Consider the following 22,036-nt stretch of genomic DNA (forward strand, 5'->3'; position numbering starts at 1 on the left):
AATACGAAGAACAGAAAACGAGGATTTGGGGGCGACCATCCTGGGAGGGATTATGAACTGAATGTGACCTGCAGGGCCACGCGACTCATGTTCGGCTAATTGTACAAGTTCCAAATCAGACCAAACCCCCGACTTCTCGGGTTTAGTCCTTGCGTATATTCAGTGCGGTTGGGTATCGGGAGGCGCAAGCATATTGTTCTGTCCAAGCCAGGAGATCACTTCCATAGCTCGGTGGTCTTCGTCTTGTTTTTGTCGGTCCAGGAGCTATGCTTATGTTAGAATTTCTATCAAAACCACACCAGAAACAAAACAGAAAAAGTAAAATACTCACGGCTTGGTATAGTCCCTTGCGTCCTTTGTCCTTCTTTTCAGCCTTGGGTTTCGGCCCTCGTTCAGTTGTCTCGTGAAGGAATTTGCATTGGTCGCCGCGGTTACACTGCCCGGTTCGCGCAAAGTACCGGCAGGTGGTCTTCTTCCCTTCACGGGGCGGCGGCGCCACTTTCTCGGGGCCAGTGCGACGTGAGCTAACCTGCTCTGGCGCCGAGTCGCTGTCGGATTCGGAATTTGAATCAGCTTCTGAACCACTCGATGAGGTCCAGTCGCTGCCGGAAATGTCCATGTCATCGGCGCCATCGCCATCGCCATCTAAAGGATTTTCGATTTCAATGATTGGATCTGAAACATCCGCATCCACTGTTGGGTGGGCCTCCAATGGAGACTCTGAGATACGAGGCTCATTTGGAGGCTCATTCGAGATTGGAGGCAAATCATGCGGCTCCGTTTTGATGTCCGAACCCTCCTGAGCCGCTGAACTCAAACTCAGTGCCTCCTTCTGCAGCGCTTCGAACCGAAGACGAGCTGCCTCGGCCTCGGCAATTGCTTTGGCGATCCGCTTCTGCTCCCGATCCAGGTTGCGCTGGATCTTGTCAGCCCTACGCTGATTGTCCGCCCTATTAGGCGATTCTGTATTACTGTCACTGGGCTTGCGATCGGCGTTTCGCTTCGCCTGCTGCTCATTGCACTTTAGCTGACGGGCAGCTTCACGAGTAGCCTTTGCCTCGTCCGCAACCTTCTGCTTTTCTTCAACCCGAGCCTTGGTCGGGAACTTCTTCTTTCTTTCTGCGATCCAAGCGGCAATCTCCGATGGCGTTTGTAGCGTAGCTGTCTGACCTCTATAGGAAAATTGAAGGGGTGCGGCGTCTGATTCCCCTGTTGCTAGCTTGGATTCCTCGTCCGCTTCCTCGTCGTCCTCGCTGGATTCATGGTCCTCAGTCTTGGGGGTCAAGCCTAGCTGATTGTGCTTCCGCTTTCTCTTCTTCTGTTTGCGATTATTGCCATTCGCATCTGCTGCTGGTGGTGGCTTGGATGGAAGAGGGTTTCCGAAACTTGGGACGGCGGGCGCTGCGGGGGTTCGAGGTGCGGTGTGTTTGCTGAATGCGGAGGAGTGATCACGCTTATGGTTTTGTTTCAGCTTGGGTCCGCTGTGTCCGTTGTGTCCATTATGCCCGTTGTGTGCATGGGGAGGGCGCGGGCCTCGTGCGTGGGGCTGAGCTGGCATATATGCTGCGTGGCCCGGTACTTCAGCACCCCAGCCCATTATTGCTGGGTTAGCTGAAGTGCCGTGGGGAGGCGTTGGAAGACCAGTCATATACGTTGGAGTCGGAGGATAGGGCTGAGGCATGTTCGGCGTGTTGTAAGGTAGTTGCTGGTAGGAACCTGGTGTCTGCGGAAATTGTGGGGGGTATGCGGGCTGGTTTTGATGATTTTGAAAACCTTGCGATTGCCCAGGATATGGCGGGGGAGGCATGTATGCTGATGTAGGAACGGATGGTGCTGGATAGGCGTAGTTGGATGGATAGCTGTAGCCCGTATTAGGATATGACGGTCGTCCTCCTTCCTGGTAATGCCCTCCACGGCCTCGGTTCCCATGTCCTTGTCCTCTTCCGCGGCCTCGATGACCTCCTCGTCCCCAGTTCTGCACATGCTGTTGTTGTCCATGCCCATGCTGTCCCTGCGGATAAGCAGGCTGGGCTGCCGGTGGTGGTGGCGGAGGGGGTGGAAATGAAAACCCCTGAGAAGTCATGTTGAAAGTCTGAAGACCTTCCAGAGGTCCCAGCGCAATCTGAGAATGCGCGTGGAAATAAAAAGTCGAGAGAAGTTGCGATGGAAGCTTTTGAAGGCGGTCACGTGGTTCCCCACTGAATCTCAAAAGCTTTTTGCTCGGAGTACAACGTCGATTCAAGGAGGGTCTTCACCTGAATATCCATCTGGGCGGCTGTGATCCATTGATCCTGGTGTCTTCAGCATGTTCATTCTAGTGAGTCTCGTGCACATGTATCAAAACGGTGACTAACGGCGGCAGACTACCATCTCGGACTTGATTCAGATATCACCCGAGGACTTCTCTAAATTCAGTGCTGTGGCCATTGAAGACAATATCAATGAGAAATATGCCAACAAGGTGTGTGATTCTGCTGTTCTCAGATGCTAGCAGCTACTCACATTGACTAGGTAATCCAAAAAATCGGTCTCTGCATCAGCTTTTATGACCTATTGGAGTCTTCAGATGGTCTGATTGGCCATGGGACTGGTCTGGTTAACGTGAATGGTGAGTGATGTTGTTCAATCTCAAGATTGTCACTAACCAGCACAGTTAAATTCCGGATGATCGTTTTCCGGCCCTTCAAGGGCGAGATCATGCTAGGAAAGATTGCCAGCGGCACAGAGCACGGTATCAAGAGTATGTTTGAACATTTACACCACAAGCTCACAACTAATATATGGATAGTCGGTCTGGAATTCTTCAACGATATCCTCATCCCACCACAGATGCTTATGGAAAAGTCACGATTGTGAGCAGCTCTCCATTGCGAAGTGGTAAAATACTAACACTCTGATAGTGATTTTGCAGAGCAAGTCTGGATCTGGGAGAACGAAGACGGCTCAGAATTCTTCTTCGATGTGGGAGAAGTTGTCCGGTTCCGTATTGAATCAGAAGAGTGGCACGACCAGATCCCCAATGCGCCAGACCTTGGCGATGAAACTCCTACAGAGAGGCGGCCTCCATATTCCATTATTGTTGGTTCTCCTTCCTGCATGTCTATTGCGTTGCTGACCGCTTCTAGGGTTCGATGCAAATGGGTGGAACTGGACCTATTACCTGGTGGTAAACGTGCAGATTGTTACCTAGACTGTGTGTCTATGGCATTGAGCCATTCAATTTCTTTAGTCAGATCAGATACCCATAATGCCATGAAGTTCAGTGTAATCAGTGTCCTTGTGCTTGCAATATAGACAAATGCGGAGGTAGAGTAGTAATAGGACTAGCGAAGTCGTAAAACGTAAAGTATAAGATATTAGTTGAACTAGCAAGTGTACTGAAAACTAAAAACTCTACCCTTAAGAGAGAGGATATCATAATATAAACTCCGTATTCCGGGACAAAAATAGACGTTGACAGTGTTACTCCGACACTCCGAGCCATCGGCGTATTCTCTCATTCTCCGACAAAATAGCGGCGACCGGTGGAGCTCCGAGTCAGCGTCGTCCAGTCGCAGTAGCGCGATCGATCTCGTCTTCAAGTAACAGAATCCATGTTTTCATTGTAGGAGTTTTCCTATTAAATTTTCAGGGACAAAACTGTTCTTTTCTTTCCGAATCTCCCGAAGCTCGTCATCCTCGCCCTTGATTAGCAATCAACGCATCCGGAGTCTAAATTAAGAGGGTTACTACTACATAAGAGTCTATTACCGCCACCTTCGCTTTATTCTCAATTGCACTCACATTCACAATGGGCTCTACGGATAACGGACACTCTGTCGACCGCCAGTTCGGCACTCTGGCTGTGCACGCTGGTGCGCCTCACGACCCTGTCACCGGCGCTGTCATCGCTCCTGTAAGTCCGTCGATAGAGGCTCACAAAGAAACTGTACTGATAAGCACCAGATCTCTCTGTCGACCACCTATGCTCAGACCAGTGTTGGAAACCCCGTTGGTGCCTACGAGTACACTCGCAGCTCCAACCCCAACCGGCAAGTTCCCAAGTCCCGAGGTTAAGCACACCGACTAATGCCGCAACAGTGACAATTTCGAGGAAGCCATTGCTGCCCTCGAGCACGCCAAGTATGCTCTTGCTTTCTCCTCTGGCTCCGCCACTACTGCGGTAGTTCTTCAGTCTCTGGCCGCTGGCTCGCACATCGTCTCTGTTTCTGATGTGTATGGTGGCACCCACCGGTACTTCACCAAGGTTGCCTCTGCGCACGGTGTCGAAGTCTCTTTCTCGCCTTGCGTTGAGAAGGAGGTCGAGCAATTGATCCGCCCCGAGACTAAGCTCATCTGGATTGAGACCCCCTCCAACCCCACCCTTGGCCTGGTCGATATCAGATACATCGCCGATATTGCCCACCAGCGTGGCATCCTCGTTGTCGTGGACAACACCTTTATGAGCCCTTATGTCCAGAACCCCCTGGACCACGGTGCTGACATTGTCGTTCACTCCGTGACCAAGTACATTAATGGCCACTCGGTATGTCTGCCCACACAATCTTGTTCACTGTCTCATAACTAACCGCAACACAGGATGTCTGCATGGGTGTTGCCGCATTCAGCTCAGAGAGCCTCAAGGAGCGCCTCAGCTTCCTCCAAAACGCTATCGGCGCCATCCCCTCACCCTTCGACTGCTGGCTCGCCCACCGCGGTCTGAAGACCCTGCACCTGCGCGCCCGCGAGGCCAGCAAGAACGCCACCGTGGTCGCAAAGGCGCTCGAAGCCTCTCCCCACGTCATCTCCGTCAACTACCCCGGCATCGACTCTCACCCGCAGCGCAAGATCGCCGTCAAGCAGCACCGCGATGGTATGGGCGGTGGCATGCTCAGCTTCCGCATCAAGGGCGGCCAGAAGGCTGCTCACCTTTTCTGCCAGTACACTCAGATCTTCACTCTCGCTGAGAGTCTTGGAGGTGTTGAGTCTCTGTGTGAGGTTCCTGCTGCTATGACTCACGCTGGTATCCCCAAGGAACAGCGTGAGACTGCTGGTGTTTTCGATGACCTTGTTCGCATGAGCTGTGGTATTGAGGACTCTGTTGATCTGCACGCTGATGTCCTCCGGGCCTTGGACTTGGCTGTTGCTGCTTCTGAGAAGAATGGCAGCTCTTAATATGTGGAGCTTTTAGGTTCCTTTCAAAATCATCTAGACTTGCATGTAGACTGCATTGCTGCTGGTTACTTGGATATGAATAATGAGAATACATCCCTTTTGCATTATAAATATCTACTTCATTCGGATGAAATAGCCTAAGCCTACATTTTAGACAAGCTATACATGAAACCAATCGATACACTGCTCCAGAGCTCTGTTATTAAGGCCAAAATCCATGATAAAAATGGTGCGGGCACTTCGGCTTAGTCATCTTATCGCCCACTGCAATTTTTTGTATGGAAATCGAATCACGACGCCGTTGATCCAAATTGTCGCTCATTGTTTGGCTTTCTTTCGCCTAAAATCTCACCCTGCATAATTTTAGTGCACTACCTCGGTGTTCTGCTATCTTGGACCTCTCAAACCACCCACAACACCCAGGGCAACCCTCTACACAGTACTGTCTCTTACAAAGAGGCAACATTGAATTGGCTCAACATGGCCTTCAGCTTCGGATTCTCAGGAGATGACATCGATATGGATGACTCAGAAATCAACAATGATATCTGCCCTGTCACTTCTCAACAGAATGTCGGCAACTCTCTTCCCGAGCTAGTGAAAGCTAGTAAACATGATATGAACGAATGGGTGAGTAGATCTTTCATAGTTATCCCCTGGCTATGCATCTCATTTGTCTCTTTATCCTTTTGAGGAGTTGGGTCAATATGTATATGTATATCTCAACCCTCATCTGGATCCACAAGATTTCAAGATATACCCCTCCAAAAAAATATACCAACCCACATTGAGAAGCATTAAACATCCTAAAACACCCAAACTCTAACTGAGACTCTAGCTTTCAATTCTCCCATCTCAAATATTCTACAACAAACTCAAAATCGGCGATGCACCTGTGGTCATCGCCCGCCGAGAGATCTTCGACATCCGCACCCAGCTCATGGCCGAAGATAGTGCCGGGCATGACAACGAAGAGCTAATTGCTGGCATAGAAAAAGGCGATATCAAGCCAAATTTCTACGAAGGCGGATTCAAGACGTGGGAATGCGCGTTGGATTTGGCTAAGCTTTCGCTCGATGAGGATATTCTGAATGGTTCCTCTGATGGCTTGCAAGATACTCATATCATTGAGGTTTGTGTCACCGTATTCAAAATTTTTTTAAATAACCCCAAAGTGCAGATTACTGACTTGTCATATCCACGAACAATAGTTGGGCGCAGGCACAGCAGTCCCATCATTGACACTATTCGCCCGCGCCCTCGGTGCAGAATACACATGCAAGAAGCACTTCACTTTTGCAGATTACAACTCCGACGTTCTGCGCCTCGTCACATTGCCTAACCTTCTCCTGACATGGCAAGAAAGCCGTTCTCAAACGGCCGTTTCGAGTGCTTCTACGTCTACTGCCCAAGACCAAGAAGAAGAACTAGATATTACGCCGGAATTGATCGAAGAATTCAAAATTGATCTTGCGAACCGTGGCATCTCCGTTGATTTCGTTTCTGGAGCTTGGTCTGCTGAGTTTGTTGACTTGGTCTTTGGGTCTGGTGATGGCCCTTGCAGGACGTTGGTTCTTGCTAGTGAGACTATCTACTCTCCTTCTTCTCTGATGGCGTTCTCTGAGACGCTTTTGGCTTTGCTACGTCGGTCGAATACTGCTTCGACGAAGAGTCGGGCTCTTGTTGCGGCGAAGAAGGTTTATTTCGGTGTTGGTGGTGGTGTCGATGAGTTCCTTGCTGTTTTGGGTAATGTTTGTGGAAGTGAATTAGATGTTCAGCAGAAGTTGGATGTTCATTCTGAGGGGGTTGGAAGGGTTGTTCTTGAGGTTGTGCCGTCTACTACGGCATGACGGGAGAAATTGTAGTCGTTCATAAAATCAAATACCCAAGTTACATCACTCTCTTTCTCACCATCAAGTATCCATTTCATATTTCAAACAAAAGAAAATCCAATTATCAAATGCTGGATTGAACGTCAAGTCCCAACGTATATGTACATGTTTTTCCCTCCACACATGTCTATCACAGACAACCAAACAAAAAACAGAGAAATATCACTCATCTAATCATAGAGAGACTTGCCATCCTTCATCCGCACAACCCGAGCCTCATCAATCTCCTGGTTCTTGCGCTCGTAGTGAGCAACAACGTGGCTGAGGTCGACCCGCGAACCGGCGGCAAGGTTGTACGGTGAGCCGACGTTCAAAATCCTATAAGCAAAAGTCAGTAAAAGCCCAAGAGCATCCCTTCAGATATCACATACTCAGGATGCTTCAACTCATGAGCCTCACGGGGACCCTGACTCTGAAGCAGGTGGCGGTCCTCAGCAGCCTTCTCCATAAGGGCAGTGTGAATAGCATTGCGCTGCTCAAAAGTCTCCTGCGAAGGAGTCCACTTGGCAATGAGGCCGGAGATAAAGGACGGGGCGCCGGAGTCCTGGTTGGACTTGGTAACGCGGTAGAGGAGGTAAGCGGAGGCGATGGAACCAACAGTAACGTAGAAGCTGCGCTGTAGAGTTTGAATACAATTGTTAGCTCAAGCTGTTTCTGTGTCTGGTAATTGAGCCTTTGCTCTCTTGCTTTCCAGGTTGGAGGCTGGTCGCGGTGGGGGAGCTTACGCCGAAGCCTTCGTTCACGGGCTCGTGGGCGGCGTGCGAGCCCCAGCGGCGCTGGGTGCGCAGCAGTTGCCGCGTCGTGGTGGCAGATCGTCTGGCAGCGAACATGTTGTGGAGGAGGACAATTGGTGGTGGTCGATGACCCTTCGGGTAACGATGATAGGGCGAGGTGGAAGGCGAAAGTCGACGACACGTGACTTACTGTTTTGGGTTAGGGCGAACCAGGTGAACTTTCATACTTCACTTCATCTTTTGTTGGAGATCTTTGTGAGTTATCATATGTTTGTTGTCTTAATTTTCAGACTTTTCCGATAGTATACTCATCGAGTTTTGCATGGTGTGGGATCTTTGATCACATTCCATACCCCAAATCCCATCTCAAATCTCAAATCTTATATTCGCATGCTGTGTATCCCCCTGTTCCAGGGATGACTGTGAGAAAAATAATTCAAAATCCAACTGCAGTCGGGCTTTCAAGCCCTTGTCAAGCCGGCGTGAGAGAATAATATTGTCTAGATATGCGTAGAAACTGGATGGACTCCCTGCTCAAAACCTCATCTGGTAATGTGCTGTGTTGTCTGATCTACAGAATGCCTCATCTGCCTCCCAATACATACTAATCAGGCGACATACAGGGATGTATCGCTAACTCATGCAAATCATACCTCGAATGAACATGTCCAACGATATTCGCTCACCCCACATTGCCTTACTGAATCTTAGCCCGAACCCACTTGATGCCCAATGTCATGGCGCACCCCAACTGGTTCTCGCTTCGGTTCAGAATGCAATTTTAGTGCGCTTAGGATATTCTGCATATTCGGATACTTGAATATTCTGATATTCTTTGTGCCCTTCCGTTTCTTTGCCCTTTATTCCTGGGTACAAGGTTCGGTCCGCGCCTTTGTGCCAACCTTCGGGTGCTAATTCTCGAGTTTAGATTTTTTTTGTTTCTTTTCTATTTCTGTGCGTTGCAGCGTTCAAGAATAGAATTCTGATTTCGCCTCATATCTGTTATTGTGGTTCATCCGTGTCCACGCTTTAGTTCCAAATCACTGCCCGATCAGCATCCTCTACATCCCCCGGCCACTTGGCTTGCGCTATTAATTATTCTGGGAAATCTCACTTCCTCTCCCAACTATAGACCTTTGGGCTATATCTTGAGGCATCGCCAGGGCTGGTTGCAAATGTACAGTCACCCCATGAAACATCTGACTATTGCTCATGCTCGATTTAGCCCTTTGATCCCATTGGTAACACGTCTCTTACGTCTCCCATTTTCAAGGAAACTTGGGCACGCATCACTCATCCGCGATGGTCGCGGGTAAGAAGAATAAGGCCAAAGACAAGGCCAAAGCCAATACGAAGAAGGTTAAGAAGGGACAGAGCCCTGATGTCGCAGAAACAACTACAACCACTCCCACTCCTGGCAGCCCTGAACTTCCGGCGCAGGAAACTGAACAAGTCCCTGAGCCCGTTGTTGCCCAGTCTCCTGAGATCAAGACGCCCTTGCCGGTGTCAGCTTATGAGGTATTCGACGACGACGACGAGCCGGTTGCCTCTGACCCTGTCACGAGCCAACAATCCCCTGTGCTTGAGACTATTGTCCCAGTCGAGTCAGACCCTGTTCCAACCCAAGAGGCTCTTGTGAGCGACCAACAGGCACCAGCTATCCCAGACCCTGTCTCCAACCAACAATCTACTGTGGCCGAGGCTGTGCCATTGGCGACCGACCCTATCACAGAGCAATCTTCTCCCAAAGTCGAGGCAGACAAGCCTGACGAGAGTTTTCCCTACTTGGATGAGACAGTCTCGTTCCAGCCTGCCGTGGTCGACGATACAGAGTCCAAAGACCAAGAGCTCTTGGATGATCCAAGCAAGCAAGAAGTCGAGGCCTCTGAACCAATAGTTTCAGCAGCACCAGCTGATCCATTCTCCCCCGTTGCGGCCAGTGTGCCCTTGCCATCGCCGTCTTTAACTGAAGCACGGTTTATGTCAAGTCCCTCTCAGGACAACTATTTATATCAACCTGCACCATCCGCATATTCCCCCTACACTGCACCCATTCCATACTCTTCACCCGTCCCATACGCCTCTTCAATCCCCTACTCTTCCCCAGTACCATACAACCCTCAAGCGGCTTATGGTTCGCCTGCGCAATACGCTTCCCAAGTACCCTACACTGCCTCCCCAGTGCCTTACGCAACTCCGGTGCCCTACTCCGGGTACCCCTACGCCGGCTCTGCATACGCTGGTTCTGCATACGCCGGCTCTGCATACGCTGGTTCTGCATACGCCGGCTCTGCATACGCTGCTTCTCCATACGCCGGATCTCCGTACGCTGGATCCCCAGCAGCTTACGCCTCCCCAGTGCCCTACACTGCTTCGCCTGTGCCCAAAGTCAGCAGTCCCCTTGCACGTTCCCACTATCCCTATAAATCACCCAGCATGTCCCCAACCGCAACACCACCTCCCCCATCCGCACCGATGGCCCATCCAGCTCCCCCTTCTGCAGCTGGCTCTGCGGCTCCAAGCCGCTCAGCTTCTGTCAACTCACCAGTGATGAGCTCCGCTGGAGCTATCCCTCCATATGGACAGTACTCTCCTCACTATTCTCACGACCCGCATTACATGCAGCGAAGCTACAGCATCCCAGACCCATCTTACGCAGCCTCATACCAGGCCCTCCAGAATTTGTCAATGGCCGGCCAGCCTGGTGAAAATGGAGCCTTGTCCCCCCCAGACAGCGACAGTGAGCATATCGAGCTTCTTCAACGGATTCAGTCTGCCATCCCTGATATCAACCGCCTCTTACATGGATTCCGCAACACCCATAGCAAGTTGTCAAACCGCGAGGCGGAGATCAAGCAGATTGGAAATCAGCACGAACAGGCATTGATGTCCAAGGAGTACTACATCGAGGCATTGCAATCTCAAATGAAGAAGACTGCAAACGAAAGCGCCGAAGATGGTTCCAGACTCAAGAATACGATCAATGAGTTGCGACTGGAACTGGGTAACCTGCAAGAGAAGCAGAGAGATCTCGAGGATGGTTTGGCTGTTCACCAGAAGTCCAATGAGGAACTTACCCAGACCAAGGTTCAACTCGAGGGACAAATCGAGCAGCTGAACACCAACATTCAGGAAGCCAAGGATACTCACGAGAAGGAGCTGGAGAGCCACAAAGAAGAACAGGAAAAAGCTCTTGCAGCACAGAAGCAGGAGCTCACCGAGCTGTTTGAAGAGATCAAGGGTGAAGATGAGAAGATCGCAGCGGAGAATCTTGAGACCCGTGAGCGAGAGCTTCGCAGCGAGCAAGAAGCCGCCAAGGGCGAATGGGAGAAGGAGAAGTCAACCATGCAAGAGTCTTTCGAAGCCCAGCGCACCGAGCTGGAAGCAACCAAGACCGAATTGTCATCCAAGATCGCAGACTTGGAATCCAAGGAGACCGAAATGGAAAGCCAACTGAGTGCGCTCACATCGACGCGCGAGGAATTGGCAGCTAAGCTAGCCGAACTCGAAGCTTCGCGAAAGGAGATTGAAGAACTGCACCAGAAACACACCACAGATTCGGATGGCCTTCGTGAAGGCCATGCCGGTGAATTGGAAACTCTGCGGAAGTCCCACGATGAGCAGGTCGCTGCCGCCGCCAAGGAACTCGATGAGAAGATTGCTGCACTCGAAGCTCATTTCAAGGAGAAAGAGCAGCTTTGGACCGAGCAGCGGACTGCTCTTGAGAAGCAACTTGCTGAGAAGGACGGTGAAATTTCCAGTGCTGAGCGAGAGAAGGAGAGGATGGAGGGAGATGGCATCATCAAGGAGCAGCATCTTCAGCGTGCTGTGAGCGAGATGAAATCGACCATTGACCACTTGGACCGAGACTGCGATAGACTGAGAAAGACACTTCTCAGTCTTGGAGAGGCTACCGACCTTAAGAGCACCAAAGGCGATCAATTCTTGTGAGTGAGCCTTTAAACCCATACATTTCTTTCGGCATCTTTTGCTTCTTTTTTTCAGCCACTCTTTCTACGTTTCATTTGTTTGAATTGCATTTTGCATCAGCGCAAAGGCGAACATACATTCTCTTATAGATTCTCATATTGATAACGATAAATGGACACGATCTAATAAACATCTTCATCTCTAGTTTGGACTGCTTCAACGAACTCTCGCAATTGATCTACGACTTATCCAAAGAACATTTCGCCTACCTCCCAATCGATCCACCAAAAGACATCCTCTCAAAGATCCCATCCGAAATTCCACCCTTCCTTGACAACACCCCAGCCTCACGCGAACTACGCTGCGCCTACATCCAGCACGTAGTGTCGAAAACAATAACCTACCGAGTCTTCCAACCCTTCCTCTTCACCCTAGGCCGCCGCTACGACAAAGCAGACACATTCTTCCAAATGCTATCAATGGACATCCGCCGTAAATCCGTCCGCCGCGAAGCCTTCTGGCGCCAACAAACCCTCAAAGCAGCCTACACAACCTCCGACGCCAAACAATCCATCAACGTCGCCGCAGCAGTCATAGTCGACGAAATCATCGACCACATCAAGCACTTCGCCGACCCCAAACACCTGGACTCCCTCGTCACCGGCGTCCGCAAAATCGTCAAGCTAGCCGCCGAAACCTGGCGCCACGCCCGCGTCGAACGTGAACTCGTCCTGGCAACCTTCCCCGCCCCAAACGCAGACACCATCCCCAACGAAGGGTGGCTCGAGTACGGGGCGAACTGCGAGCATGGCTATCCACAGGGCAATGAGCCTACACGCCATGTTGTGCTGCGTACGTTCCCGCGCATTGTGCGCGAGGCTGCGCATGAGGACTTTACTAGTGATCAGGAGCGGGCTAGCTCGTGTATCTACTCGGAGGGTGTAGTGCTGTATTCCGATTCGCCGGTTATCATGGCACGGTTGCAGGAGTTTGCGAAGAAGAAGTCGACTGAGACTGTTGTCTCGGATGATAGTATGACTGTTCATCCGAAGACGCCTCGGCCTTCTAGGGAGGATTTGGTTGCTGCTGCCATGGAGAAGTTGGCGCCGGCGGTTAGCACGCCGCCACGTGTTGCGACGATTCGGTCTGCTCCTACGAGTCCTGGTGCGAAGGGGCAGTTTGTAAGGGGTTGATCATGGAGATTTGATACGCTGTTTCTTTGGCGTTTGGATCCTATCTTTTGTTCTGTCTTCCTTCTGTTTTCTTTTCTTGGGATCCTTGTCTTATTTGACTTGATTTATTGAATCTGTTGTTTTGCGATTGATGCGCGTTTCAGCGGATTTGAACTCGACGTTTTGTGTGTTTGTTCTGTGTGATGTTCTATACTCCTGTTTCAAGAATGTATGTATGTAGCCAATCTAGAGAGTTTTGCACTGGGTATTTGATGAATTGATAAGTCTTGAATATTACACCATAATGATAATTGACGACAGTAAAAGCGGGACTGCGGTCTTGGAACTTCCAAAATTCAAGTTTTATATTTCCTTTCTTTGACGTGCTCTTCATATCCCGGGAGCTGTAAACAGCCTTATGAACTTCCATGTCTGACTGAACCGATACACGTCTTGCCTTTTCACAAATGACTGAAAATAATCAAATTCCAATTCAAATAACGTTTGTCTTCTCAACTAACAAATTCTTGAAACAGCCCCTTTTCGGTCATATGACATTAGTGCAGGAAATCCTTTTCGGTAAACCCCCTAAGCCTCCTTTCTACAAGCCTCGAGCATCCCCCGTTGAACAACATCTGTCCACCGCATCGGATCCTAACCAGGCTTGATGTCACTTTTATCTCCTGTCTTCAGTCGTATCATCTCGACCCCGCGATGTCTACCACGGAGCTCTCTAGCGAGCCTCTGTAGGATCGCCAGAAATCCACAACATCAGCGGATGCACAGTATGCTCAGCAACTATAAGAGCATTGATACTTTTCTCTCCAATCACTATACGTTCAAGCGAGGCTTGCCCTGGGGATTCGCTATCTACCGCTGTTCCTACAAAGACGACAGCGCCTGGAATCGCCTACTCCAACACCTAGAAGAACGGATCAAAACAGATCTTGAATATAACAAGAGAATGGACCTTCTGCCACATCATCAATTCGTTATCAATGACGATGTCAATAAGTTCAATGGAGCTACGTCCCATGATATTCGTGACCACTTCAACACCTGGGTCAAAGATCAACTACCTCAGGTCGTCGCTAGCCCGGACGTCCTTGAACATCTTCAATCTAGTAATCGCGGGCTAGCTCCAGAGTATTACCTCGGCGCACGGTGGAACTTTTGCCTCTTTGTGGACGATTTCTGTCTAGACGCGCTTGAGCATATTGATTCGGTCAACGGCCCTGTTGTTAAAATTCTGTCAAAGCAGTGGGGTAATTTATCTCCCGAGGAGAGGAAATACCAGATACATCCTGACTGGCACGATGGAGAGACAGACGATGAACTGGAAATGGTTGGATGGATGTACATTCCCACATGCGAGTGCGTGTGGTGGTATGATCTTCTGGAAGACCAAACGGCGCATTGGGATGGGTTCTACTTACGGCCACCGCAGTTATTTGACGGTTGCAATATAGTGGATGTAGGAAAAGATCTCGCTCGAATCCGCTATCAGTCTTAGAGTGATATCACTGCTGTCTGATACCTTTCTCATCATTTCCCCCAATATATGGTCACTGGTCGTGGTACAAGTACGGCGAAGCAGGGGCTGTAGGTAAAATATGGTGATGTCGAATAGCGAGCGTAACCGACTTATAAAGTCAATGCTTATACCCACTCAAGCTCATATGGATATAAAGTGAGATTTTCCATAGTGATAGCCACACATAAGACCAAAAAGGACCCATAGCATCCTATCTCATCATGTGTACCACACATATTGCGAAAGTCTGTGCCGTGTGTAGCCTCTGACTCGTCGCCGCTGATATCGACGTCAGGATGCTTCAAGATGAACTCGTTCATATGATGTTGCCAAGTTTCTTCAAACGTGATTGCCTCATTTTCCGGGGCCAGTGATTTGGACTTCGCGAATGTGGATTCAGAAAGCAGGAAGATATTGGACGTGGAGGGGTTGAACCAGGCCACCCTAACAGGACTATGCAATTTCACCTGTGCTGACGATATTTCTCCGAATGGTTTCAGCCCGAGGTATGCCGGTGTTGTCAGACGACCTAGTATATCACAGATCATGGTCGGAGCAGCTTTGTCTTCGTCGTCATAAGAAAAGTCAAAATGGATGATTCCACCATCAAGACTCGCCCATGACCAAGAAGGAGCCCGGTACTGGAGAGACCTATGGAGAGCGTGATTCTCATTTTCAGGTATTGTCCTGTGCCGAGATGATGTGCGCCATGTGAGTTGTCTTGCGAGATTGTACTGCCACTGCCCAGCGAAGTAGCCAGGCCCAAGTGCATTACAGAACGAAGGATGAGAAGCAATGCCAGCTAAAGCATTCAATTTGTCACACTCTAGACTTGTAACCCTGACTGAATAAGCTGTGACGGGGCGCAGCCAGCAACTCAAAGCCTTTTCTTTATGAGTACAAGCCTCTTCTTCATTTAAGAGCAGAGAGTGTAAATCGAGGCTGTACTTTTCGTAATTTCCATTGTATCCCGAATCGAGGTGATATGGAAAATATAGCGAACTACCAAAGTTCTTCGTCCTGTCCTGGCATCTCCACATCATAGTTTGTGCAGTGAACGTGAGTGTGCGTTGCTTAAGAGCTGCTCTTGCATAGCCCACGCCCTCTTTGCTATAGGCTCAAGGCGCTCATCATAGCACACAGCATCTAACTCACTAATATATATAATACCAAAAAAGCCGGGCCGGATTCGAACGGGTATAGTGTGAAGAGCTTCCTGTTGTACGCGAGGATAGAGGAAACCTCCAAAGATGCCTTCCGCAGCCGCAACGACAATTGTCAGAGCTGACGAGGCGTAGATTTCTTTCATTTTGGCCATTTCTCTGGCTTTGTCTTCTTCGGAGTCCTGAATTATGCAGAGAGCGTCGATCTACAAGAATGGGATGGGCAACGTGCGACAAGTAGCAATAGCATCGCGGAAGGTGGGAGGCAGAGCGTTCATATTCAACCCAAGAGTGAATCGAGCCGTGTTGGAATTCCTGAGGGTGGGGAACTTGTTGTTCCTCCAACAGTAGGATAGTGTAGCATAAACACCACGCATGTTCCTAGTCTCCAGGACTCGCGCATGCTGGCTCCCGCGTGGACTGACTTCAATGACCCTTGTGGGCAGCATGTAGTCTTGCGACAAAGCGCAGCAGCACTGATGCTCTTTGCAATCTATGAACCATGTTCTAATCTGCATTTGTGCAGCCTGGCTATCAATATCGGTCCTTAAGCGTCGCGCAGTCACATAGTTTGAGGCTGGATCTTCCACTGTGGTAAAGGCGTGAAGAAAAAGGCCGGGGCCGGCTTTCCATTTCCCCATTGTAGAATGACATGAGATGCTTAGGTAGAAAGTATTGTTACCTATGAGAGTGCAGGATGGGAACATACTTGGCGAAAGAGATGTGGTGACCAGATCTTCTGTCCAAGTGTCGGTGAAAAACTCCCTAATGTAAGCACACCAATTACAGGCAGCTTTTTGGATGTCGTTAGTATTAGCAACGGCTTCAATACATGCATACACATAGTTCGCATCAGAGTATTTCCCAGTGAAGCATTTTTGAAAAGCCTCGGTGTTGAAGAAACCATGCCAACATCTATCGCAGACGCAGTCCTTGGGGCCAGGCATTGCAGCTTGGGAATTTTCAAAAGTTAGAAAGGAACCAGATGCTTTCTCCCCCTTTGCAAATGTGCATCAGCAGAGGCGTAAATGTGAGAAGATGCCAATTGCGATCAGGTGTGTCTGTCCAACGAGTAGTCAGTTGCTGCCCGAAGTAGTGAATTTGGTGGCCTGATGGCTACTTCCTCACTATTAGCTTATAAGTAGTCGAAGAAAAGACGGGATCAAGTTACCACTAAAGTCGGAATCAGGAGGACTGAAAGCTATTCAAATTATATGATTATATGACTTAATTGCTCGCTTTTTAGATGGATAAGCTGTATCGGACAGAATCCTCGAGACTTCCACCTGTTCGGCATTTCGATATTTCAACTCTACCACGATGATATATTTCTCCTACTCGACATAATCTTCCCCTAGTACTATATACGAGCAGGATCATGGAACCATCAATATATTGAACCAAGATCAAGACCGGGGTAGGAGGCAAAATATGTTCATTAAGGCGAATGGCAGAATGTATATACAAAATCGACGCCAAAGTATGAAAGCAGGGTATTGACAGTACCAGCCGAGGCATCGCCTGAAGGAATGCAGATAAACAGATCAAAAATAAGTACTAGTTAGCAGCCTGTACATGGTGCATGAGCGGGTATCAAATGATTAGAGCTTGGCGTCTGTGGCAATTGCCTTGCGGCGCATTTGGCGCGAGGAGACATCTGCCGGGGCCGGTGCTGCAGCGTTCAGGAATAGCTGACGTCCGACGAGATCTGACATGGTCAGAACGCGAGAGGAAACTGTTGCACCGTCACGGCGATTTTTGCTAGGTAAAGTTAGTGACTGATTTGAAATTAGGCAGGCATTGAGCAAACTTACCCTTCACGCCGGGACTGGGCGATTAGTTCGGTAAAGTCCCACAGCCGTCCACCGTCCATGACTTTGCCGGTGTTAGGATCGCGGTGTGGAGCCCATTCAGGTGCAAGTCTTAAAGACGGGCCGGCCCGTGTCTCTTTGTTCTTCGAAACTAGAATGATGCCTTCTTCTTCGAATCGCTGATAGGAGTTTTTGAGAGTCTCCTTGTTGACAGCTTCGAAGTAAGAAAGATCTCCTTGGTGATATAGTGTTTTACCAAGCTGTGATTGTTAGTCAGTACTATGTCCTTTGATAAGGGACTGAAAAACTTACGATCTGCGCACTATCCTGTGCTTTCTTAGAATCAATCCAGATTTCCTTTGGACTATCCAGAGGTGGTGTCAGTCCAAGCAGAGAGACCGCACCCAGCCAAGAGGCTTCAATGAAAGGCCAGATCAAGAAGCAGTAGAAGTCATAGTTCTCACGACCGCAAAGCCGTTCAGCCTCACTCAACTCCACGTAGAGTGGTGTGCTGGACTCATCGCGGGTGATCTTGATCACATCATCCTTCTCCAACCCACGCAAGGTCTTATCGAAGTTAGCAGCCAGACCTTCAGGCGGGAAAATGAATTCGCCACGGAAAAGCTGGGAAAGGAAGGAGACTTGGTTTTTCAGAGCTTCGTAGGTGATTCTTTGGTTGGCAGGCCCTCCGCCTTGCTTGATCTTCGTGTACATTGCCACAGAGACAAGTGCCTCAGTGATAAAAAGATGAATGAGCATGTTGCGGTAAAAGGAAAGCTGGAACCGATCTACCGCGTAATAGGTAGGTTCAACCAGTCCCGAGATCACACCAACAAGCTTGGGCCCCAGAACATCCAGGGCGCGATCGACGACCATAGCTGTCGGTGAGCGGTAGAAGTGTGCAACCCTGCCTCCTTTTGCCCGGACCCGCTCACAGAGCCAGTCCAACCTCCGTACCAGTTCGCCCTTTCCGACTCCACGACCGCGCAGAGTCAACAGGACAGTTCCCACCAGAGCGGTTGGCATCATGACGGAAACATCGTTAATCTCAGATAGGACCCGGTAGCCAAAGGTTCTCAGAATACGTCCACGGTCCGCGTAACTGAGTGTGTTATTGATGTTAGTGCTAGGCAATTCCAGGCGCGTAAGCTGTTGACCAATGAATTCTCGAAGACTCCATGGCTCATGGAACCGGACATCGACCCGGCCAAGCTTGAGGGACAAGACCGAGGATGAAGATAGAAGATCGGCCAAATTTTCCTTCGCCTTTGGTTGACCAAGCAGTTCACTGATGTATGACCTGGAGAGATTGTCAGTGATCTTAATTTCAAGTTCTCAGTAGGGCACCGTACTCAGTCTCAATGACCTTGTCGTACTGTGTGCTAACAGGACAAATGATCGTATCTTCAACACGACCTGACAACAAGCTGTCCATGATGAAACTCAAGATTCCAAATTTGGGCGAAAGCAGCTTTCCAGTTCTAGAACGGCCACCTTCAATAAAGCACTCAAAGTTGAATCCTTGTTGAAGAAGAGTATCGATGTAGGCCTGTACAACAGTGTTATACAAAGGATCATTTCCAAAGCTCCGACGAATCCACATAGCGCCTTTAAGAGTCAGTGAAGACCTATGGGTAAGATGACTGCGCTGAACTGACCTGCATGTTGCAAGAATGGACCCAGCAAAGGAATGTTCAGATTGTCACCTGCGACCACAACTGGCAATGCAATTCCAAGACGATAACAAATAAGTTGCAATGAAACGTAGTCCACATGCGACTTGTGGCACGGAAGAAACACGATCGACTGTTTCTTCTTTGCGGCAGCATCGGCAACCGATCTCAGGCGCAAAACTTCCTCACTGGAGACATGAATACCTATAGACCTGGCTTAGTATTCCATCCAGAGGAGAGTAGATATAGTGCAAGTAACTCACCTTGATGGTAAGCCCGAGTCAACAGTTGGGTACACATGTAATAAGCACCCCGAATGAACGTCTTGCTTTCCATCTTGCAGATCATCTGGTCCATCATCGTGTCCACGACTTCTCGCAGATTGCCCTCAAGTTCAGTTCTCCGACGGGCGCGCTTGTCGTCAAGTGTTGCGCCATCCTTAATTGCCAGCAATCCTTCCTTCTCTTCTACCGTAAGCCGACGATTCGCGAGCTCGGTAACCTTGTTCTGTAGGAGCGGACTGCCAAGAATCGAGGTCTTCATCCTCTCGGAGAAGCCAGAATAGAAGATAGGCTGGCCGATGGCATCTTCATAGGCACGCCAGCCTGTCCCAGACATGTACAAGCTCACTTCGCGGAGGAAATCGAAGGGGTTCTCGCGGAATCGCGCCATGTGGCGCACAAGATTACGCTCGGTGATTTGATCATCTTGAGTCTCAGGGCCTCCGGTGAATCCTGAGGGATGGATCGTTAACTGGTTCTTAGTGATTTCCAGGTCGGGCGCCGAATGGTCATCGGCGACAGCAGCTTTAGGGGGCATCTTGTATGGGGTATAACGCGGGGGAAGGTCCTGGGGTCAAATCATAGAAATGTCAACTCCATTGAGAAGAAGACAAAGAGGAAAGAGGTGAGTCTCTTAAAAGCGGAGATATGGAGGAGGCCATAGCTAAGCTCCCAACAAACGGCCGATCCCCGGATGTCTCATTCCCCATGCCGAGGCAGGTCACGTGCATCCGAATTGCCTCATGGGCTCGTACTTTTGAATTTTGTGCATCTGCGTCAAGTTTCAGGCGAGGGAACACACTCAATTCCCTCTAAGATGCCTCGTCTGGTCAATGGCGTGAGATATTTCTCAGGTATGTGTCTCATAGCTTAAATTGCTAGCTCCATCTAAGCTTACCTCTCCCCCCACTAGCGACCGCTTCGTCCCTCCTTGCCGATGCAACTGCAGCTGCTCAGACTGCCCGCCAACCATCTTCGTTCCAAGTCTTCCGCGATGTTCCCTCAATCCGTGGCCTGCGACGCCAGTTGCTCAAGAAGGACCGCACTGTGGGCTTTGTCCCTACCATGGGCGCTCTTCACGAGGGCCATCTCTCATTGATTCGGCAAGCTGCGCGCGAGAACACAGACATTTTCGTGAGCATCTATGTCAATCCCACACAATTCGGAGTGACAGAAGACTTGTCAAGTTACCCCCGCACCTGGGACACCGACGTGGAGAAGTTGGAGAAGCTGAACGAAGAGCTGGATCGCCTGGGAGAAAACAGTGCTAGCGCGGGACGTATCACAGCAATCTTCGCCCCGACATCCAAGGTAATCTATCCCGGTCTACCTCCTTCATCCGAAGTCGATGGACATGGCTCGTTCGTTACGATTACCCCACTCTCTTCAAAACTGGAGGGCGGGTCTCGGCCAGTATTCTTCCGCGGTGTCGCAACTGTCTGCATGAAGCTTTTCAACATCACAACCCCTGACCGTGTTTATTTCGGCCAGAAGGATGTGCAGCAGACTGTTGTCATCAAGCGCATGGTGGAGGATTTCCACGTGGGCACTGAAGTGCGCATTGTTGAAACCACCCGTGAATCTGATGGCCTGGCATTGAGCTCACGGAATGTGTATCTGGGAGATCGAAGACGCTCTGTTGGACTCACTGTCTACAAGTCTCTCAAGGCCGCCGAAGATGCCTATCTGGCTGGTAAGACCAGCCGGGCAGATATCCTCGGGGCTGCGAACAGTGTGGCAGATTCTGTCCTCTCTCAGCAGCAAGGTCTGTCATCATCTGAGAGGGCACTCTATGAGGTCGATTACATATCTCTCGCGGATCCCGATACCCTCGACGAGCTGGAAATCGTCGATCCAGCCAAGGGAGCCGTCCTGAGCACTGCATTCAAGATGGCACCATTGGAAGAATCCAAGCCTGATGAGGATTGCGGATTGGGCGATGGTAAGGTCCCAGTGCGCTTGATCGATAATCTTATCCTGCATCCTCGCGCTTGATCAATACCGAGCCTTTAGTAAATATGTAGCATAGCGCAGGTCTCCTTTACATAGATTCAAAAATAGCAGGCTTTACTTCACATAGAACCAATGTGGCCTGCACGGCGCTTCGGGCAGGCTACTTGCCTCAGAAAACTATTAAATCCTGGAAGAACAGATACAAATTTGTGAAATTTTTTATCGCTAGATAAGGTTGTTATGTCGGTATGTCTATAGGGTAATTTTTTTTAAAAAAAGAACAAAGAACAATAAACAATACAAAAATTTCGAGGTCAAGGCCCGAACCGCGATTCGAACGCGGGGCCTCTCGCATAAGAGTATTAGGTTTCGAAACTTATTCGGAAATAAGATCAGTCTTAAGCCCAAAGCGAGAATCATACCACTAGACCATCCGGGCGACGATATTTCAATTGTTGATTTTCGGTATGATCAAGGGCACACAAACTAATACTGCAACTAGTCGCAGTATAAACAGAATATTTTTGGTTACCGCACGATCGCGTTAGAATTGAAGTTCACAGAATTTCCGCCTACATTTCAGTATCAAATTTTACTTTGTATCTATTCATACTAGAATAAAGAGTTAATCATTGTTTTATTACTATGTTTCCAGTTTAGGATAAACCATGCTTAGGTATATGAGCTCCAAGAAGAAGCGCATATATCCTCACGATTATACCCCGTAAATAGCATAGAT

At 49.4% G+C, this 22,036-nt stretch overlaps 11 protein-coding genes across 11 annotated transcripts; 6 read left to right on the plus strand and 5 right to left on the minus strand.

Moving 5' to 3' along the window:
• Nucleotides 1–159: 159 nt before the first annotated feature.
• Nucleotides 160–2,083, minus strand: N7508_003154 (CCCH zinc finger protein; the record flags this gene model as incomplete). The annotated part of the gene is made up of 2 exons (XM_058461220.1): nt 160–264; nt 332–2,083. 2 exons carry the CDS (start codon nt 2,081–2,083, stop codon nt 160–162), a joined length of 1,857 nt encoding a protein of 618 aa, XP_058321797.1.
• Nucleotides 2,084–2,305: 222 nt separating this feature from the next.
• On the plus strand, nt 2,306–3,170 carry N7508_003155 (DNA-directed RNA polymerase III subunit RPC25; the record flags this gene model as incomplete). Its single annotated transcript, XM_058461221.1, has 7 exons — nt 2,306–2,317; nt 2,363–2,461; nt 2,512–2,608; nt 2,654–2,740; nt 2,789–2,852; nt 2,901–3,078; nt 3,126–3,170. 7 exons carry the CDS (start codon nt 2,306–2,308, stop codon nt 3,168–3,170), a joined length of 582 nt encoding a protein of 193 aa, XP_058321798.1.
• Nucleotides 3,171–3,790: 620 nt separating this feature from the next.
• Nucleotides 3,791–5,154, plus strand: N7508_003156 (cystathionine gamma-lyase CYS3; the record flags this gene model as incomplete). Its single annotated transcript, XM_058461222.1, has 4 exons — nt 3,791–3,895; nt 3,946–4,043; nt 4,081–4,525; nt 4,579–5,154. The coding sequence occupies 4 exons, from the start codon at nt 3,791–3,793 to the stop codon at nt 5,152–5,154; spliced, it is 1,224 nt and encodes a 407-aa protein (XP_058321799.1).
• Nucleotides 5,155–5,634: 480 nt separating this feature from the next.
• Nucleotides 5,635–7,004, plus strand: N7508_003157 (protein-histidine N-methyltransferase; the record flags this gene model as incomplete). The annotated part of the gene is made up of 3 exons (XM_058461223.1): nt 5,635–5,784; nt 5,993–6,286; nt 6,366–7,004. The coding sequence occupies 3 exons, from the start codon at nt 5,635–5,637 to the stop codon at nt 7,002–7,004; spliced, it is 1,083 nt and encodes a 360-aa protein (XP_058321800.1).
• Nucleotides 7,005–7,216: 212 nt separating this feature from the next.
• Nucleotides 7,217–7,876, minus strand: N7508_003158 (putative NADH-ubiquinone oxidoreductase 178 kDa subunit; the record flags this gene model as incomplete). The annotated part of the gene is made up of 3 exons (XM_058461224.1): nt 7,217–7,364; nt 7,418–7,662; nt 7,772–7,876. The coding sequence occupies 3 exons, from the start codon at nt 7,874–7,876 to the stop codon at nt 7,217–7,219; spliced, it is 498 nt and encodes a 165-aa protein (XP_058321801.1).
• Nucleotides 7,877–9,082: 1,206 nt separating this feature from the next.
• On the plus strand, nt 9,083–12,903 carry N7508_003159 (uncharacterized protein; the record flags this gene model as incomplete). Its single annotated transcript, XM_058461225.1, has 2 exons — nt 9,083–11,727; nt 11,916–12,903. 2 exons carry the CDS (start codon nt 9,083–9,085, stop codon nt 12,901–12,903), a joined length of 3,633 nt encoding a protein of 1,210 aa, XP_058321802.1.
• A 757-nt stretch (nt 12,904–13,660) lies between these two features.
• Nucleotides 13,661–14,395, plus strand: N7508_003160 (uncharacterized protein; the record flags this gene model as incomplete). The annotated part of the gene is made up of 1 exon (XM_058461226.1): nt 13,661–14,395. One exon carries the CDS (start codon nt 13,661–13,663, stop codon nt 14,393–14,395), a length of 735 nt encoding a protein of 244 aa, XP_058321803.1.
• A 146-nt stretch (nt 14,396–14,541) lies between these two features.
• On the minus strand, nt 14,542–15,734 carry N7508_003161 (putative HET domain protein; the record flags this gene model as incomplete). The annotated part of the gene is made up of 2 exons (XM_058461227.1): nt 14,542–15,218; nt 15,572–15,734. The coding sequence occupies 2 exons, from the start codon at nt 15,732–15,734 to the stop codon at nt 14,542–14,544; spliced, it is 840 nt and encodes a 279-aa protein (XP_058321804.1).
• A 51-nt stretch (nt 15,735–15,785) lies between these two features.
• N7508_003162 (uncharacterized protein) lies at nt 15,786–16,220 on the minus strand (the record flags this gene model as incomplete). The annotated part of the gene is made up of 1 exon (XM_058461228.1): nt 15,786–16,220. The coding sequence occupies one exon, from the start codon at nt 16,218–16,220 to the stop codon at nt 15,786–15,788; it is 435 nt and encodes a 144-aa protein (XP_058321805.1).
• Nucleotides 16,221–17,180: 960 nt separating this feature from the next.
• On the minus strand, nt 17,181–19,882 carry N7508_003163 (lysophospholipid acyltransferase family protein; the record flags this gene model as incomplete). The annotated part of the gene is made up of 6 exons (XM_058461229.1): nt 17,181–17,340; nt 17,394–17,650; nt 17,703–18,690; nt 18,743–18,998; nt 19,049–19,267; nt 19,327–19,882. 6 exons carry the CDS (start codon nt 19,880–19,882, stop codon nt 17,181–17,183), a joined length of 2,436 nt encoding a protein of 811 aa, XP_058321806.1.
• Nucleotides 19,883–20,161: 279 nt separating this feature from the next.
• On the plus strand, nt 20,162–21,339 carry N7508_003164 (pantoate--beta-alanine ligase PAN6; the record flags this gene model as incomplete). The annotated part of the gene is made up of 2 exons (XM_058461230.1): nt 20,162–20,198; nt 20,258–21,339. The coding sequence occupies 2 exons, from the start codon at nt 20,162–20,164 to the stop codon at nt 21,337–21,339; spliced, it is 1,119 nt and encodes a 372-aa protein (XP_058321807.1).
• Nucleotides 21,340–22,036: the final 697 nt, after the last annotated feature.

Source organism: Penicillium antarcticum (genome assembly GCF_028974205.1).
Source record: "Penicillium antarcticum strain IBT 31339 chromosome Unknown utg000003l_segment0_segment0, whole genome shotgun sequence".
Taxonomy (NCBI): Eukaryota; Fungi; Ascomycota; class Eurotiomycetes; order Eurotiales; family Aspergillaceae; genus Penicillium; species Penicillium antarcticum.